This window comes from Grus americana, chromosome 18, assembly GCF_028858705.1.
Source record: "Grus americana isolate bGruAme1 chromosome 18, bGruAme1.mat, whole genome shotgun sequence".
NCBI lineage: Eukaryota > Metazoa > Chordata > Aves > Gruiformes > Gruidae > Grus > Grus americana.
Genome location: NC_072869.1, coordinates 10,883,688 through 10,904,331, shown reverse-complemented (window position 1 = coordinate 10,904,331; position 20,644 = coordinate 10,883,688). Strand labels below are relative to the sequence as shown.

The following is a 20,644-nucleotide window of genomic DNA, read 5'->3' as shown; positions in this document are numbered from 1 at the left end:
GTGAATAGATAATTGAAATATAAGTACTGTCATCCATATCCCCTTTGGGAAAGTGACACAGTAAGCATTATATCATTCCATTAGTCCATCCTTTGATGTGGGTTTTATTCTCATTAAACTATGTTTTAGCCTCAAGGTTTCTCCCCCCCTCCCCACCTCTCCATGACGTGGCCATGCCAGAAAAAAAAAAAAAAAAATTACCCCTCTGTTCAAAAGGCAAGGACTACATTTTTACAAGCAATTGTACGTGTCAAAAATATAAAGCTGCCTTTTTAATTTCTTGTTTACCAAATACAGTCAATGACAGCTTCTGGAAAACACAGGGTGGAAAAAAAAAAAAAGGAAGGCAGGAGGGTGGTGGTGGGGAAGGAATGCATTTACTTGTTTTCAAATAATAAAGCCTGAATACAAGCAGGATAAAAAATGCTTGAAAAGGCTGCCGTGGTGGTGTCTGCTTTGAATTGTGCCCTGTTTAAACAAGAGGAAAGCCTCCCACTGAAAAAAGAAACATTTTTATCATTCAAAAAGATCTCAGGGCAGTCCCTTTAAAATGAGGTATTTTCTAAACAAAATATTGGAATGTTTCCCTGCAGGGAACGAGCATCTGATCTCTTAAAAATGATTATTCTTGAAGAACTGTAGATTTATGGAGGTTTTGTTTTATTTGTTTTAACTTAAGTAGAATGAAACCTGTCTGAAATGACCACCCAAGGGAGCAGACCAGTCAGCTAAGCGGAGGCTGAGCTTTAAATGGGAACCGAAGTTGTACTGAAACCCTTGGGGAGGTTTTAAACCGCTGCCTTAAACCAGGGCTGGCTAAACGCTTAACGCAGGTTTCAGGATAAGCTGAGGACATGGATTTCCTCTCACTTACATCAGCGTAGCTCCACTAACATCAGTAGAAACGTTCCTGATTTACATTAGTGTTAGCAAGCAAAGAATCAAGCTAATTACACAGAGTTATCAACAGTGATTACAGGAGGATCTTTTTTTTTTTTTTAAAAAAAACGCACACAGATTTTTTCAGCGTGGACTGGTTTTGTTACACTTTGTAGTAGTAGGTCTACTGCAGGCAACTGAGAGGAAAACTCAGCTTGACATAGGACTAGTCTCGAGTCTCAATGTGTTTTTGAATAAAGAGGGAAAGTCTGACGTGTTGCAATTTACTATCAGCTTATGAATGTCCAACATACATATTTGCAATTATAACTACAATTCATAAACAGAAGCCATCAGGGAAAAACGTTATCAGTGCAGGAACTCTTTCTGGTCTGATTCTTCAAGAGTTCGGCTTACAGCTTCAACTCACCAGTCAACACTCAGAAACGTCAACAAGTAGGAAAATCGTTACTGTCGCCATTAATTGCAATAATCGTTACGTAGCCATAAGAAGCGGGAAGCTCATATACAGAACACGGCTCCTTGTGCATTGCTAAGTGAGGAGATTAATGGGAGAAAATATCTACCAAACACCACGAAGATTTATTTCTTTTGAAGCATCCAAGGCGTTATCTGTGTTGTGCCTTCTTCCACCACGTTAATAGACTTAAACTTCTTAAATGCACAAGGAAAAGCAAGCTTGAGAGCGCAAATATTCTGCGTAAGGAGAATATAATTAAATTCCATTGCATATTACTCTTATATTGAAGGTTTTTGAGACAAGACTGGATAAAGCCTGGAGCAACCAGGTCTGACCTGAGAGCTGACCCTGCTGTAAGCAGGAGAGTGGTCTGAGCTCTCCTGAGGTCCCTTCCGGCTGGGACCATCCTCTGACGCTGCCTGCGCAAAGCTTCACGGCCTGGGAGACGCAAAACCCGGAGGGAAAGCGAGGGAGAAATCCCAGCCCCGCTCCCAGGCAGCCGCTGCAGCCGCTGCTAAGAGCAAAGGAATTGGTACAGAAAACAACTGCGAGTTGCAAAATACCGCAGGAGCGGAACTGAAAGGTGTCTGCACGGTCGTGAATTAGTTATTTAGAATGTGCTGTTTGACGACTTTTTTTGAAGGTGAAAAACTATTCTGTACAACTATTAAGTTTTTTTATGGGTGCTTAGCCCAGCAGATGCAGCAGCACTGTTAAGTTCATAAAAACAGCGGCTTTTCAACAAGAGTGTGTGCAGTTCCGTGCAGAAGGGCAATCAAAACTGTCACTTCGTACAATATAACGGAGCAGGACACTTGTCATCCTCGAGGCTAAGCTCACTCAGCTACTGCAGCTTACACTAGAGATTTATTTAAATTAATCTGCAGGAAAATTAAATCCATTACCTCAAAAAGCAAGGGAATAAGTCATAGCACCAGGAAACCAGGAAAAGCTGCTGCCATTTCAGTCCAATCTAAGGTTGTGTGAGCACATGAATTTTTTCCTCGTCAATGACAGAAAAACAATTCATAGCAGGAAAAATAACATCGGGCGTTGTTACAATGCAAAATGCAAATGCGCTCAACGAGTTTAACACTGCAGCTGAAGTATGAAGAACATCTCAAGCTGTTTGTATTTCCAAACAAGACTTGAGGGGTCAGAGGAGGGAGGAGGACATGTGGGCAGGCTGGAATGATGGATGGCGTTTAGTGGCACGCTGTGTTTGGGTCTGCTCTTGTTATTTTTGCAACAGGATGTCTCTGATTACTCTCTGAATAGAGAATAAGGATGGTTACGTCTCATTGCTCAAAGGGAACATTTTTTTCAAGCCTTACAAATTAAATAGGACATTGCAAAGCAAGCAGTCGATGAACTATCAGGTGCCGTTTGTCACAAATCTAGCAATAGGATCAGAAGATTCCCTGGGGGTATCGGCGGTGGGTTTGGGGCTGGCCGGTAAGGTTTAGGTACTCCTGTCCTACGCACAGCAGACGCCAGCGCTGCAGAGTCCTTGTGTCATTGCCTGTACAGCCTCACGTCAGGGTCAAAGGATTTTATACCGGGGGCACACTGAGCCCCTGGGTAACTATTTCAGCCATAAAGTTGACACAATATGGAGAGGACTTCACAAAGGATGGAAGACAATTGCATTTCCAAATCCCATCCTTCCAGAGATCTTTGCAGAACCGGCTCCTGGTTCACAGGGTGCTGCGTGGAGCGATGGTCGGGCTAAAGCTGCCTAATTTAAACACTTCTTAAATGTGACCTGTAAGATAACGATGCCCTCCGTGCCCAGGCAGACCTCCGTGGCCATGCCGACATTCACACTCCACCGTGTAGCCCCAGCCCCGGAGTGTTTCCTTGAAAGCTACTGAGGTTCCCCGCTGATCCAAAGGAAATTGGAAGTCCTTGTAGAAGAGGGTCAGACGTGGGGACTAGGGAACCACGTGAATGTGTATAAGGGAAATGAACACACATGAGTGGTGTCAAGATGGGGGGTTGTGCTGTTTTTTCAATGTAAAGGCTTCAGGCAGAAAGAATGGGAAGAAATGTTGGATGGAAGGTGGGTCAGAACTGACAGGTGATCTTAAACCTAACTAAACTTGGGGCTGAAGCTACAAATGGAGGCCACCAAGTGAAACACAGGGGAATAACTTCTCTACAACAGTGTAACATTTCCTAATGAGCCAGCTCCAGGAATTAGTTCATCTAAAACAGAGACGCCAGCTCATCCAGGGTCTGGATGGCTCCGTAACACCACGGACCTCTCACTGGGGGCTGCCAGTTTGATTCTGGCCCAAGTTCAAAGCATCTAAGAATTGTCTTCGCGATGCCACAACCTCTATAAAAAAAGTCTCCGGTCTCAGTGCAGTTTCTCAGTGGGCAGAAGTCCACATCAAAGCCACCATCGAAAGCCTTTCCAGGGAGGTGCAGTGAGCCAACACGATGGAGAGTTAACAATCTCCTCCCTCTTCAAAAGGGATCTCAAGCTCAGGACTGGACCATACGAAAACTGGTATGACTCTGCTGACCAGTTCTGTAACAAGGACTAGGCAAAATAAATAAAAGGAAAAGAATAAAATAAATAAAAGGAAGGAAGGAAGGAAGGAGAGGAAGGAGAGGAAAGAATCACAATACATTTACAAACAGTGCAAATGAAGGTGGATGGTAAAACGATGTCTCGTTTGCTCTGGATATCACAGATGCTGTAACAGCAGAATTAAAAAAGCACCAAACATTTCATGATACGAAGCAGCTAAAGAGAAGAAAATGTCAAAACTCAAATGTCAGACAAATTTTGGGCAAGAACTCTGTACATACCCCAAGCTCTCTGGATTCCTTCCCGGAGCCAAGACATCAGTCTCTTACATACAATTTATCCGTCTCTGTCTCGTCTGTTTTTGACTAGTTCTAGCATAATTATTTAAGGGTTTTATTTAATCAACCAGAAAGGAAAGAGTTCAAAGAACACCAGGGAATATGTGGCAAAATATAACAAGGCTAGATCACTTGCACTGGATTATTCTCCTCTGGCACACCGCAGAAGAAATAACCCCAGTCGAGGTCTGCATGTTCAGTGGTCTACAGGGAACGAGAGCGGCATTATTCAAGGTAAGTGACACTTTAAAGAACTTTAAATTAGCTGTTGACAGTCAGGTAGATAGATTGCTGAGTGATTACACGAAGTCCCCAACATTACCATTTTGTGGTGAATGCAAATATGAAGGGGGGGGAAAGTAAGAAAATCCGTTAAATATGGTTTTGCCAATCTCCGGTGCATTCAGATGACAGCGAAGTTCGTTTAAGGACACTGGAAATGTATAAAACAAATCGCTTTCTCTGAGTCAAAAGTTGACAGAAAGTTTCCTAGCTATACTTTTGACTCCAGAAACACTGCAAGCCATGCTAGTAGACTATGATAAAAAACAATAATAAGAAAAAAATAAACCTTCCCCATCATCTTTCTTCCTATGAAGGGTTCCCTCTTCCAGGGCTAAAGGACCACATGCAAGTGGAGCAGAAGTGCAGCTCTCCTGAACTGCCCCAGTAAGGCTGACTTACTGGATGCTCAGCAGATGCCCTCACTGCAGTGCTCCCTAAAATATGTTTTTAAATAAAATGAACTCAACTCAGGAATCCGTAATTAGCACCATCTTCGAGAACAAATCGGAACAAGTTCATTAAAGTGCTCTTACTATTTACAATGAGACTGAATTTACCCCCGAGGTTCACTTTACTATTTTGTCTCAATTTTCTTGTAATTTCATCCATCACGTTTTTTTCAGTCCTCCAAAGGTGATGGATAAAACACAGAAATAAACAGGACCAACTGTTCGCAGAAGCCTAAGGGAAAATATAATTTTGTTATAAATAATCCTTGGCACAAATCATGGAAATGCAATACTAAAATTGTTTGTTGAATCATTTATGAATTGGGCTTTCAGTTTTAGTTTGCAAATAAGTTAGAGTTTTTGTTGATGTTCTTTTTTACTTTGCTTTTTTAGCTGGAAAACAGCCTTTGAGAAATGGAACTGATATATAATCCAGAAAACAGATTGAATGAAGGATTTTTTTTTTTTTTTTTTTTTTAAGGGAGTCCCTATGCAAATACAGGGTGCTTTTTTAGGGGTGGGAAGGAAGGGATTTACTTATGGATGATGATAACCTAAATGATGACAAATTTTTTATTTTCGTAAGATGCCACCACTGTGAGTTTTCACCCCAGCTTTATGCTAAACACGTAGAAAAGGCAAAGACACCATGGTGCCTTATAAAACCACTAAAAAAATGAATTGCAGACCCCTCTGCCGGGACATTCAAATGAATGTTCATGATGATCTAACAGATAACTGTGACTACTAAAACCAAAATACGCTTTTGTGTTTGTTCTTAGATGGGTAATTTTGAAGATTTGTTGTTACAAATGAATGCAAAAGTTGAGTGGAACATAACTGTGTGGTACCATGCTGCGCACGTAGTCGTCACACGTGAAGAAATACACGAGTGGAAATTCTGCTCTCTTGAGAAATTCAGTATTGTAGAGGGCAGCTGATTACCCAAACTCCTCACATGAAAGTTATAAACATGAAGAAATAGGAAGAACAGAGAAGTGCATTTCTTTCTTAAGTCTTTTGTCTGAAATCGCTATTTTTCGTCATCTGAAGCAAGAGAGAAGCTTGGAGATATATAAAAGCAACGTGAAGACTCATTTCTCATTTCCCGGAGCAGGTGTGCACAGCCTTACCTGATCTGTCCTCGCACCAGTGGTCTGGTTTTTGTCCTGTTCATATTTGAGTCAAACGGAACCTCAAAGAACTGTAATAAAAAAAAATAAAAAAAAAAAAGGAAGAATCAAAATGAAAGGATGCCGGAAAGCATGCCATGCATGGAATGTACCGTCTGCATCTGCAGGTGCTTTAATCTCTATTTTTTGAAGGTTCAGAAATACAACTGAAATGGCAAACTCCTTTTACTGAGCTTTGATAGTCTGCATGAATGCTTTTGGCATCCCCTTAGAAAGAAAATCACCTGGAGGACAAAAATAGTTTACGCAAGTCCCCAAAAGTTAATCATTTGAAGTAGAGCTTGCTTCCAAGTTCAGTTCTCAACAAGTTTGACAAAGCTTTTATACATACGCTGTTATACGTACACATACATACAGGCCCGTCCCCAGATTTACATTAATACAAACAGCCCTTACAAATGTGCTGCTTTTGGTATTTATAAGACAAACACTAAATTTTTCTTCGAGATCATCTAACTTCTGAGAACCTATAACCCAGCCCAAAATCAATCAACTCTTGTAAAACGCTACTGAAACTGCACCCAGCATCTAGTTCTAGCAGCAGGGAACGAACACACCATATGGTGTTATTTAATGTCACAACCCAATTTGACTTTAAACACCGCCTATGGGAAAATTCAGGCGGCACTATCTTCACGGAGGAATTCCTGCAGGCTTTTGTGTGATCCGTTTTGTAAAGAATGTCACTGGAAAAGCTGAATGCACTTTGCCACGCAGCAAACTGTAAAGCTACTTAGTTTTCCGCGTCCAAAATAATAATAAAAATAATAAGCATATATTTGCTTCTAGAAAGAGTAGGATGGATTTATAGAAAGAATATTTTCTACTGACGTTACGTCTGAGGTTTTGGGGTAGGATCCCAATTATAGTGAATACATAGGCAAAGTACCATAACAAATCATAATTTCAAACAATCGGACTGACAGCAAGCTCAGCACAGCCAAACTGCAGACAGCTTTAACGTGACTCTATGATAAACGACCGTGTGATAAAATCTATGTTATTCCAGCAAGCCATTGTAACCTTTTACACATCAACAGACAAAATTAACGAACGCCTTCATTTTGACAGTGCCACATTCCCGGCCTTGCTGCTTGACGGGGCTGCGTTCCCGGGGGAACGCCAGCGGGCAGGGACGTGGGGAGCAGCAGGGACCCCAGCAGAGCCCTGCAGGTGCCCATCAGGGGAAAGGCGCTTCATTTGCAGGCACACGGGGATCACAGGAACCACCTTTCCCATCTATTGCTTTGAAGTAATGACTATATAGCAATTTGGGAACCTCTGCTGTTGCTCCTACGTGTTGCAAGCGCGGCAGGGATCGGACACCCGGGGATCGGATACCCAGGGATCACCCTGCCTAACACAGCCCACGACAGTCTCCATTCGTGGCGACGTTTTTAACCTCAGGTTGAATCATCTTCCTGATGGATTTAACCATTCCCAGGAACAAGGTTATAAGAAAGTCCTGCACGTGTACGAGTAAGAGTGTGCACATGCACGTGTTGAAGCCCACACGCTAAACCTATCCTGCTTAAACACAACTCACTAACAGTACGCTCTAAAGCCAAGAAATTTGGCAGCGGGCATCATCTTCGTGTTTTGTCATGCTTGTGAAACTGTCCAAACCTGGGAAGGAACGAGACTCAGGCGGGTGGCGGGGAAGAGAGGGTAGAAGGTCGAGGAAGCAGCAGCAGAGGCAGCAATGGGGGGCTGTGGCTGGGGGACCCCAAACCTCTACTCCCCCCTGCTAGGAGCAGCTGTCGAAACCTCCTGGAAAAGCAGCTGCCTCGTCCCCCTCCAGTGGCTGGCCAGCACAAATTAATGGCTAATTACTGTTGTTAACTCGGCTGAAGCCTGTGCCGCTGCATTTCGAAGTTCTCAGTTTGTCCATGATTGATCCAAAAACGGCCACGGTTCTGCAGGGGAGGAATCCTGCATTCGTCGGTTTGCATTAAAGGCTGCAGATTAAACGCTCAAAAGTTGAGGAATATAAAAGCATGAGAACTGAAATCATCAACGCAGCTTTTAATTACTAGTTCACATCCAATTCATTACAATGCCTCGCCTCCGTCTGTGTGGTGGGGCTGGCTGGGGCTACGCAGCCTGTCGATGGTTTGCTCGCGGTGAGCCTCCATCCGGAGCAACCGGATGGAGCATCCAACCCACCCCCAATTCCTACCGACTCTCAAAGCCTTCCCATTTTATTATCGACATTCCTGAAGCAAACTCGGGCTGCTCGGCCAAGAGTTACTCATGCGAAAGAGGAAGGGACTTCAGGAAGGAAAAAAAGGTTAGTTTATACGTCTTTCACTTTGTCAAAACATTCTGGTACAGTACGAGGCGCCTCATTTATTTAGATAGGCGGCTAGCAGGTTATTTCTCATCCTGTTTGCTATCACTTGAGCTTCTCCTGCCCGATCCGCAGCAGCAATGGTCGCTCCCAGCTACAACCGGAGCTGGTGGAGACCCTGGTTTAGAAGAAAATCTCCGAGGAGTCTGTGGGGCAGCGACAAGCCCCAACGCACGGAGCCCCAGCAGCTCAACTCAGAGGGACAGGTCGGATCTTCACAGCTACGGCGCTGCCCTTGAAGTGCTGGCTGCTTCACAAAGAACCTCTATAGGAACCGGCAACAAGTACCTTCCGAGAAGGGAAAGCGCCCCGTTCGGATCCGAAACCAGTGATTGCTTCTGACAGCTCAGCGTTTTGCTAATGGTTTGTTTCACTGTTACATTTCAGAGACAATTATGTTAAATGAAGAAAAAAATGTCATTTGACATCAGACTGGTAGAGCAATACAAGGGAAAAATTCTATCCAGCTAGTCTTTTCTCTTGGAAATATTTTGGGTTATGTTCAGTGTTGCTTTGTTTTTAAAGACACAATTTTCCCTTTATTTCCATTTGCAAAGTCTGACTGCTGTGAGCTTACTGCCAGTTTAAACTGGTGCACGTGAGGAGATTCTGGCTCATTTGAGAGTATTTAAGCTTACGGATAAAGGTATCCTGCGTGCGCGGATAAAATCAAAATAATGTGCAAGTTTTAAACTCACTGTGTCTCAAACATAAAATGACTGAAATGAAGAACAGTTGGACACTCAACACTTGAAAGAATTTAAACTTACGCAGTTATCAGTATAACCTGACAGTACCATAATCGGTGTATCAAGTACTTCCATATATTTAATATAGTAGTTAACCCCTGAATAGAATATACATTTTGAACAAGAAATTTCTCTGCTGAGCTAAGCAGTCAAAAAACGTCCGTCTCTGTTGTATACGGATACGGCTGCTCCCGAAATTAAGATTACTGCATGACTTAAGTTTGAAATTTTTCGCCTTTTAAAATGTGACAATCTGAATAATCTGTTACTGTCAACTGTATGCACGAAACCACATATCCAATTGAACTACAGTTAAGAAAAATCCTTTTATTTGCAATGCCCTAGATTCCTTCACTGAGCTAGTTGCTATTACATGTCAGCAAGATGCCATTTATCAACCTTTTCCCATTTTGCTCCCAGATGTTCAGCAAAATTCTCTCTCCACTTGAAATTATTTTCCCCTGATATTCTAGAAAAAATGAAAAAGCCGAGCATCTCAAATATCATTCCATAGGAATGAAAGAGTGAACTCAAACATATTATCTCATGCCAGGCCAACACAGAACCGCCTGTTTTAGCAAACAGTAAATTCAGTAAGATGAATCCTGGATAAATAAATATCTTAGAAGCACTCGAGAGGCTTTTTCCTCAGGAAGTCTGAATGCATCAGTTCAGCTGGACAAGGCAGAATATTATCTGCCCCAGGTATTTGGGAAGCTAGCCATCAAAAGGACAGGCAGACGGTTAAATCTACTGCATCTAAAAATCCCTGAGTGACAAAACTTGGCAACTGCTTTCAGGACCCAAACCTAAATTTTAATCAGTATGCATGAACATTTAAAACATGATGATGGAAAAAATAAATCAGGCCAGCTAGTACTTTGTGGTTTATTTCTCTGGCAGGCTCATCAGACTCTTTGTGTAGATCTCATCTGGTTAATATACAGTAATTATATCTTAAACATCTAACAATTCTTAGATTAGCTGTCCCATTACTGCTTATAGCTATTTACACTCAGGGGTTTTTTTTTCCCTTCAGCTTCTTCATATTGGTTTCCGCTTTGTTTTTAAGTGAAACGTTAAAGAATGTTTAATTTCTTCAAGCTACCTCCTGGAAACGGCAGCCAAGTGCTGTGCGCAGTGAATGCAGAGGGCAGCTAATCATTTTGACTTCCTGGGGGACATGCAGATTAATGATTTTTTAAATTTTTTTTTAATTTTTTTATTATTTTTTATCCTAAGCCAGGATTCCCAAAGCATCATCTTGCAGATGGCATTAAGCTATGCCAGCACTCCAAGGACTAAAATGACACGGAAAGAGCGAAAGGGCATCCTGTGCCTTTACAGGACACCCTCTTGCTCTTTCCGTATCATCAATTAAACACTGACACCACCTATTAAGTTTTCAAAGACAGTGACCTGACTATTTGCAGTTAATTAAGCCAGCGGAGCGGATGGAAAGCCCTGAGCACGTGCTGCATTTGCCATCCGTGGTCATTCCTGCGGGAGAGATTTTAACTACTGAATTACGACAGTTCGATATCTTTACTCCTGTTCACACGAAAACATAAATAGAGTGCATTAAGAGGAACAATATGTCATATAGTTTATCAAATGGATCACCCACACTTAGGCTAGTAAACCTCTCTCATATACCGCTTTGGATTTAGAGCGTATCAAGCACCAGCCTGGCCCCTGTCCAGGGCCAGCTCTAATCTGCGTCACATGGTGGAAACAGCAGCGGCTCAAACAGGCAACCAGTCTTCCATGTATTGACATAACATTTTACTGTAATGCTAAACACATATTTACATCAGAACCGATAATCCTATGAGTCTAAAGACGGAGCGGAACCCTGCTATTAAAAGACAATTTAACTCAAGGCAACTCAGAGGTCTTCCCATTGCTAAGCCTCCCCTGCATCTGAGCAGGCTTCCACGTGCTCTTTGGCAGCAGAACTGCCCTCTGGACGTATGTGTTCCTCTCCGAAGCATCTCTGAAGGGCAGTTGAGGTGAATCTCCGGCACTAGTGAGTGAATGCAAAGAGGCCAAAGAGCAGTCACCTCCTCCTGAGCTGAAGCGCTGCTGGTCTTCAAAATCCTCTGTGCCTTGCACCCCACTGGGGACGCGGGGAGGAGCTACGGGGACGGGTGCGAGTGCCAAAGCCTCCCCTCAGCTAAAATCTCTTGTTACAGACCCAAGCAAACATTTTTAACACAATGCAAATAACGACCAGTACAACTGGACTCCCCACTTGAGCACTTCGCTGAAAGGCTACAGCCAGAGGCGAAACTGGGCTGTATAGGGTAAGGCTTACAAACATTGGTCTTGGTGAATTCGATGCTTCTGGGGTTCTGCGACTTCACCTCTGATCCTCTTTGGTTTTGTTCGGTATTGCCAAAGAGCAAGCAGTTAACCAGAAACATCATTGAAACGCACGTTGGAAACCAAAAAGGCGCATGAATAAGGGAGGAGCGGGTGGACCAAAACCAAGTGGAGAGCACGGGGGCAGAACGGAGTCCGGATGCCTGCACAATAACCTGAGCTTTCCTGGGAAGGTGACATGCAGAAAGCTGTTCCTCACAGGTGGCCGTGCGGCCTCTAAATCCATCAGGTTTTAGCACTAGCCTTTCACGTAAAGTATCCCGATTTTCTCATGCGCTCAAAGGAAAGTTGCTATAAGCAGCACTGGAAACCCATCAGACGAGTTCCTTCCTCAGTGAGTGCTCTTCCCCTCCACATTACCTAATTATTTCTACTCATGTTTTCAGTGATTTATCTTACATTGTGATAAAGTAATATATAATTACATAAAAGGAGAAGAAAAACATAACATATAATTTATGGTAAATAAGATCAAAGTCAAGATTATTATTTTAGGTTTTCCTCTGGTTTCCTTTTATATGAAAACAACAAAGAATAATTAAAGCATATTACAAAGGTCTTTTTATTCGGTTGTACACAGATGTGACTAAAAAAAAAAAGCAAAGGGAAGGATTTTCAAAAGCACTCACGTACTGATCTAACACTATTCTCACTGAAGTCAATGGCAGTTCGACTTCAATGAGAGCAGAGACAGACCAACACTGAGTGATTCTGAAAATCCCACCCTAATTGTACAAACAAGGGAAGGCTTTAGAGATTGCTGGCTTGGAGATTGTATATTTGAGAATCATAAAGGGCACACAGCACCTGTTTGTCTTCAAGATATGAAAATAAAGCAAGGCAAATATTTTAAGGATTAGAAATGGCTTTTTTTCTTTTTTTTTTTTTTTAAAGGCAGTATCTGAAAACCCTCTGGCTCTGCAGTTCCCAGTCTAGCTATAGATCTGCTTTAATATTTTCCATTTCAAAGAAGATTCCAATTAAAAACAAGATTGATGCAAGCCTGAACAATGTTCCTTACAGATAGAGAAGGGCAGTTAAACCCCAAACTGTCATGTCCCAGCGAACCCAAGAAAGGTCTGCTAGGTAAAGCAGCTGCCACAGTTTAATTTCTTATTTTTGGGAGGAAAAAAAGAAAACAAAACAAAAACTTCCACTAAAGACACATTCTTCTCGTTAGCCAGCACGGAGAAGCCCGTTGCTGTGTACAGGGAAGAGAACGGGAGGTACCTGCAAAGAAAATGTTGATACCTGTCACTTCAGAAACATATTTTCAGGGCAGAGAATACAGAGACTCACAGACTTCAATTAGCACTGATTTGGCCACTCAGATTAACGACCTGTCGTGCGGGCTCTGCTTTTAAGCGCTCAAGAGATGACATCATGTTATTTGCTTGACCAAGTACAAGCAGGTGACTTTCTAGGGATTCCCAGAGACATCCCCTGCCCCCAAAACTGAGAAGCGTTTAGGTTTTACATTGCACTTAGTATTTAAGTGCCACGACCACGTTAACACTCCGGAGCGCCAAAGCAACATGGTCCTAATATGCTGCTGCTCCCTCCACGGGTCCCGTCACGACGATGAGGGGTCGGGACGGAGGTGAGGATGATGGATGCACCCTGAGACATGACGCCTGTAAGAGCTGAAGCTGGATGAACCGCTCTCACTGCGGGCATGGGTGAGCTGGGGGCATTCACCAGGTAAAAGCAGTGAAGGGGGAAGGAAAGACCCTGCGCGTCCATGCGCGTGTCCGAGCGTGCTGCAGTAAGCAAGGAATTAACGAAGTAGGAAAAGATAATTAAGGACTACACGCGGTCTTCAGTTGCGTGAAGAACTTCAAATGAAATAATGGGGCATTTGCACGAAGTTATTTTATCTACTTTACCCCCACGTACAACATTTTTCTCATCTTCATATTTCAATCAAATTTGCTAGCATCAATGCATTAAAAGAAAAAAACCAACTTGTTTCATCACCTTTTTTTCCATGCACTTCATATCCAAGACTTGAAATGGGAGAAAAAAACCCATGAATCTCCTGTTTTGGTAAACAGGAGACAGGTTGGGTGACCACCACCGAGCCCAGCTCTCTCCACTAACATCATATTTGCTAAGAAGATATTGTAACAAAACCAAAATAAAAATAAAATCAGAACCAAACCCTCTTTTTATAAGCTGTTCAATCTTGAAAACTGCTGACATCGTGAGCCACCTACATAGCGTATTCCCGAGGCCTCCCGGAGGTCAGCCACAGCTCCAGGGGAAATGCAAGTTGGGTACTGCAGACAGACTTTCACCTTACGTGATCCACCTTGGAGAAACAGCTTTCACGGGAAGAAAAGTATTTGGTTTCTGGCCAGCTGCCAAAGACATCTAATAGTATTAAATATTTACCACCACCAAGTCCTTTCTATTTTGCACACAATTAATGCATCCACAAAGCTCCTTACTCCAAGCTTTCCTCCAGCCCCACTTCCAGGAGGGCATTTGTCCATCAACATATTTGCGTTTCCTGAACCAAAGGGAGCAATTTCCAAAGCGCAGGACATACTGCACTGAATGCCTTCCCATCCTTTTCTTTTGGGCACGGACTTTGTCGCCAATTGGCTCTTGCTTTTAATTTCAAAACGAAAAATGCTAAAAAACGTGTTTCAGGTCTGAGCCCCCAGTTAGATAAACACCTCATGCTGATCCAACCAACTGCACCCACAGAACGACCTGATCTAACCAAAAAAATCACTAATTTTCCTCTGGTTCTTTTCATTTTTTGATCTGTGTCACTGGATCAGGTCACCTCGGACGTGAAAACAGGAGAGGGAAACGGTGAAGCTGTGACTCAGCTCCCACCACTGAGCTGGTGCATCACATACTCCGAGATAGAAGGAGAAACACAACGGCGCGTCTCCCATTTCGGGGTTAAACGGTCCCCTCTGTGCAGGCTCACGGAGATAAGGCAATGAAGCAACATTCATCTTTACGCGTTGCGTTGCCCTGGAATAATACGGGAAAACCTAACCTACCCACATACGCTTCAACACTGGACTCTGATCTCCTCAAACCCATCACCTACCTGCGCAGGACATTTGCAAGCTTTAAATGATGAAGTGCAAGTAGATGTCAGATGCAGGGGTATATACTTTCTGGTCTTCAGGAACTATTCTATTTCTCTGTATTTTAGGAACAACTCTTAGAGTTGAAGAAAAATACCACCTTTACACCTACCAAAATAAACTCTGACTCCCTTTGCAAAGCCATTTTCTCAAAGAGATTCCTCTGCATTAAATCATATTTGTCACGACGCCAGCTTGCCATGAGTGCAACGTATAACTTAAAAAACAAACAAAACTTCAAATAACAATCTCTTCGCTGAAGATAGGAATTGCACAAGGTCACTATCTGGTTTAAGTTACTATATGTCCTAAAATACACAAGGCCAGGTCCTCTGGATGCAGTGCAGCTGCTTGGAGCAACACTGTAGATAAAATCCGATACTGAAGATGGCTTAGACAAATTCCTGTGGTGGAATAAAGTTGTTACTTGGGAACTCTTGGGGAAGTATTTCTGCTGCCCAATGCAAGTGTTTAAGTCAAGCAGGAGATCCAGAGTCAAGCAGGAGACGCGCGTCTCCTCAAGATGGCAAGGGAGAGCAAACAGAGGCAGGAGCAGGTCTAATTGAGATGCAAAGCCTAGTAACTTCTCTAGTGACTACAGAGCGATGGATCCTGAGCTCCTGGCTTTAGCCAGGACAGTTGTAGAAGGGGCAGGTAACTAGACAGCCCTCCAGACTATCAGTATCAGCTGCTTTTCAGTCCCTTGGGACTACTATAGAGAGCTATAAAATAAAGCAGCCTCGCTGCTGCTCTATTCTTGCCCGGGAGATTAGAGCAAGGAAGTGGAAAGGTGAGATTTAAATCACTTCCACACGTCTCCTGGCTCCAACCCATGTGTCCAGGATTCAGGTCATTTTAATCAGCTTTTTATAATTTGTCACTCAAATGATAAGAATACTAATCCGCCGCAATGTGCTTCCTGCCAGGCACCCGAATATTAATCCATAAACCGTTCTCTTATATCACACGTAGGTGTGTTGGCTTTAACTGCTTATGGCTGACACGTCCTGTTAGCAATGCTTTTTTTCTTACAAGACAGACAAAAGTGGCACCGTACATAAAGCAGCAGGCTCACCTGCTTTTGGCTACGGAAAGGTTTTTTATGTAGTTGCATACACATAAATTACTTATTCAAAACATCTTTTAATTTTGGAAATAAATTAACTTTTTTACCTGAAGTTACTGGCACCTGTGAAAAATAATTTGCTTTGGTCCATCTGTGTTTGGCAAAAGAAAAATCCTTCTGGTCAAAATACTAAAAAAATCCTACAACCAAACCAAAACTCAAAAAACCCACAAGGAATGAAATCTGGGAACACTGTAATACAGCCAATAAAAAAACCTAAATGTGAACAAGGGTGTAACGTGGCATCAGCGTTTATTGACATCCTCAAACACAGTACGATATCATTGCCCGACTGCCGCAGAACTGATCTGCTGGACTTACCCGCAGCTCAAACCTCTTAATATTAATAAAATAATTCCTCAAGAGTTATTCCTTTAAAGTATTTAAAGAGTGGATATCAGGAAGAGTTTCAAGTCACATTTTTATATACGGCACATTTAGGGAATCTATTGGGTCTACAGGAGAGAGTTTACAAGTATCCCCCATACAATGAAATTTAAAAACAACTTTTTCCTGTTGCTCAGTTGCCTGAAAAAAGAGCAAGAAATCTCGGGGGGGGGAAATGTAATGATTTACACTTCACTGGCAAGAGAACAGCCTCTTCGCTTCACTCCACCATGCGCTCTCAGTGCCAAAAGGAGTCTCGTTTCTTATATTGTGAAGAGCTTTAAATGTTAAGAGATAATATCAAAGGCACCTTGATGAGCGCAATATTGTAACTTCATTTGCATAACACTGGCTTTATTTTTTTTAAATCTTGGCAATAAAGGAAATCAAGAGAAATCACTCTCAGCCATCTGCACAGAGCTTAACAGAAAGCTGCCCATATCCTAATGATAGATATTTATTTTCTTATTAATTTCACAGACCACTAAGGAAAGCCACACCTCGACTGAGGAATGTAATAGTTACGAAACTTCCCAAAGGTCTACAGCTAAAGATGAAGTTGCAGTTCCGTGAACGGTGGGTTTGAACCAAGGGTCCTCAGACCGCACAGAAGAGATTTGTTAAAGACAATCAAGAAAAGCAAGTTGTATATACGATGGGCCAGGCCACATCTGTGACATTTTCGAGGCATTCTCTCCTCCTAAAGCTATCGCAGCTCTGCTGATCAAAAGACATAGAAGAAGAGATGAGGTTTCTGGTCAAGCTGAAGGATTTTCCCCAAAGTAAGTTAGTTTTGGTAAGGGATCTCTCTTAATAAAAACATGATTTTATGCAGAATGCAAATAAAGTAACGAGGTACAATATAACAACAGATAACCAAGGTACATTTAATCACTTAGCATCACCTTTGCAGATAAAATCCAGTAACCGTCTACTTTTGTGCATTATGCTTTTAAAAAAGAAAAAAGTAGGACCATTAACTGAGCACGGCCATCGTTACGCTCTTCTGCTAAGGGCTGGATGACAAACCTACACACTGAGAAGTCAAGTTACAAAGACATCTCAAACCCATAATTAGGTCTCACCTTTCCTTTCCCTTCGTTAAGAATGAAAGTGAAGCAAGAGTCTCACAATGACCCATTAGAAAGCCCAAACACCCAAACCTGTTGCAGGGGCATCACATCATCCATCTTTCTAAAGCTGTCAAGAAAAGTTTGTCATTCCAATACTGCTTGCATCTCCCAAACGCTAAGATAACACGCCCATCAATCTCGGCTAGAGTTAAAAGAGGAGTTGAAAAATAAATACTTCTGAGTCATGTTACTAAGAGGGATTCCACACACTATTAATTTTAGCTTGGAAACCAATTAAGACACCAAATCAGCATTACCTTCCTCCCTTTTTAAGTTATAATGACCTATTCGCTTGCTTAAATTTATTTATTTTGTGACAGTGATCCTTTCAAATGCTTTAGAAGTTTAAACAATAATTTTAGTCCTGGCTTCTGGCACAAGAAAAGTTTTGCCAAAAGGAAGTCAGATATGGTCAAGACAGCATGATTCTCTTTACTTCAGTAGGTCATTCTTAAAATAAAAGAACAATAATAAGAAACATAATGGTAGATAAACAAAACTTGTCCTAAGCACTGCATGAGCATCAATATGCCAGAATAACTCGGTGCTTTCCATTTAAAACCTGGAGCATTCTTCGTCCCATTCAACCCAACTGTGGGATCTTGCTCAGAAGTGTCACCAGCAAATCTCTATGTCAAGGCAGTAATCGCATGATGGGGGTGTGCAAATCTGCACAATCCTTCTCTAAAAAGGTTTTTAAAGCACGACCCCCCTGCCCACCCGAAGGGCTCAATGCTCCCGCCCCACTCCTGCAATGGATATTACCTCTACCTAGCCGTGAACTTGCAGGAGCTTTTTAATATTGACACGGAACTGCCACTCTTTTCAGATTTGTCTTCCAGGTGCCTCAAATGTCACCTTTGTTTGCTAAGTGCTTGTCCAATATGAAGTTTTCTGAGTTTCTATGGTGGGGGGGAAAAATTAAATAAATCAACTCTGTACCTCAGTGCCCTGATTTCCCCTGGGTGCCAGTAACCACCCTGAGAGCTTTTTGGGGGACTATTTCAAACTCCTTTCTGTCTGCGCTGGCACAGGGATCTGGAAGCTTGGACTACATAGGTCTCACTGAGGCTGGAGAGTTGGGACTAGTGTTTTATTGGACCACAAGGGAAAGAGAAAAAGAAGTCACTTGGATTCAACAGGAGAGTTGACTGAGGGTCTTCGTGCAAGGGGTTAAAGCCAGACTCTGTGCCATGGTGGTTTTTGACATTGTGTTCGTTTTCCATGGAATTAAACCCAGAAAGATGAAAAATCTTTCTGTGATAACGGAAGTGCATTACAGTATCCAGTCTTGGATCAAAACCGAAACATCTTCATTCAGTAAAGTAGGAATACACCATGAAAAGGCAGAAGACTGGAAGTCCCGCATCAAGGTCCCACCAATTAGAGCAGGCTGTCATTGCTGGTAAGTGTAAGATAAAACAAAGAATTTAATTTGTTTGTCCCAAAGCCCAGACCAGTAATATGATGCCACCTGCCCCAGCTTATCTATGGACAAGAATAAAAAATTAAAAAATAAAAAGCTATCCTCTCAAGAAAGGATTGTAAAATCAAATCAGTCACTTTCATGGAAATGCTTGAAATAATAATTAAAAATAAAAATCATTATGAACTGGAACTAAAACGAACATTGTAGCATTTCTATGACAAAAAAATAATCTCCTGAAACATCTATTTTTCAATCAGATTTCAAATTCTTCAGTGAGGAAAGCGTGTGTATAGACCTGAGAAACACTAACTTTGCAATTCCAAAACCAAGCCTGCAACAAAAAGTTCTTATTCCAAAACAAAAGTACTAATAAAAGACATTCCTGAGAAAAAAACCCCCTCCTTTAAAATTCACATCCTACTAAAATTCAAATGGATTTCCCTAGGTAGGCAAGCCCTTAAATGTATACCTCCATTTAATTACGCTGCAGTTCCTGCGTAGACAAGTCCCAAGATGCTCTTACATGATAATCATTAAATATGAAGTGGTGAAATGAATTGCAACATTTAGTAATGCTTCTTACGAACTAAGATTTAGAGAGGAAGCATGAAATAAAAGTAAAAAAGCACATGGTTACTGTGTCTGCATGTTCTACTGAAAAAACCCAATAAGGCAGATATGAAAATAGCCATTGAAAATTATGAATAGCTGGGCACGGGCATCCTACCAAAACTTCTGCTGCAGAAGGTAATGCTTGGCCCACCTACTTATTTAATCCACGTAACTGGAGCATTAAAATTAGAAAGAAATCTAATTACATTTTACAAGTCATTTAAACACTGAACACATCATGAAAATAATTGGCAGAATTGTGCTATTTAGTAAATACAATTTTCTGCTTAGCTCTACACTTTGACACTTGTTTAAACTGAGTGGTGAAAAGTTCAGGTGTAACTCCCGATTTCAATACATTAAAAAAAAAATAGAAAAAAAAATCCAGTTTTGCAAAATAATCATCTGTTCATGGCTGCAGAAATGACACAAGTGCAAAGTATCTCAAAATTGTGCTCCCAGAAAAAAAACAAAAACCAACAAACCAACACAAAAAAAAAAAACAACCCAGGAATAAAATAACTGCAACCAGGGAAAAGACACTTGGAACGCAAGTGCCTTGTTCCCGTGAGACGCAGCCGGGTATCCAACTCCCTTACGCGCTTCGACAGTTGCTCTCTAAACATAGGCTCATACAAATAAAGGTTTAAAATGTATTTTCTATGCTAAAAGGTACACAAAACAGGTTTGGAAGATTGCTCATAGGGTTTATAAGCACTTCATTTACACACAAGCGCAGGCATTTACTATATAAATATTTATAGTTTGGCAGTTCACTCTCCCAATCTGCATGGGTTTTCTCCGTTGGGTTTCACCAGCGATATTTCCTCTGAATTTCCACATTTCCAGATGCTTTGCTCATACAGCCTTGATGGAGAACAGTTGTGCCTATTAGCAGACAAGCTGCTGACAACTAAGCCGAGCTTCTAAAAGCTGGCAGAGAGATAATCTGGCACCGAGATCTGATAAGTTAAAAGAGAAGAGACACGGTGGACTGCAAACACTGAGAAGTCAGAGGAAAACCTAGTCAAGCTCTGAGCCTTTCCTTAGGATGCTTCTCATCTCATTCCAGAGTACTTCATTCAAATCAAGGAAAAACCTCGTCTTAGTTGCCCAGCACCGCTTAGTTCTTAATAGACACAGCCTTCTATAAAAAAAAAGGAAAGAAAATGTTGCTCCACCAAGTTATGGCCTCTTAA

The 20,644-nt window shown here is 41.9% G+C and overlaps 1 protein-coding gene across 1 annotated transcript in view; it reads right to left on the bottom strand.

Annotated features, from left to right (window-relative positions):
• Positions 1 to 20,644, bottom strand: part of LOC129214724 (protoheme IX farnesyltransferase, mitochondrial) — a 104,605-nt gene that overhangs the window by 27,329 nt on the left and 56,632 nt on the right. The window contains exon 5 of the mRNA XM_054846833.1: positions 6,105 to 6,175. Within this exon, the coding sequence (XP_054702808.1) occupies positions 6,105 to 6,175 (71 nt within the window). The remainder of the gene's footprint in view (positions 1 to 6,104; positions 6,176 to 20,644) is intronic.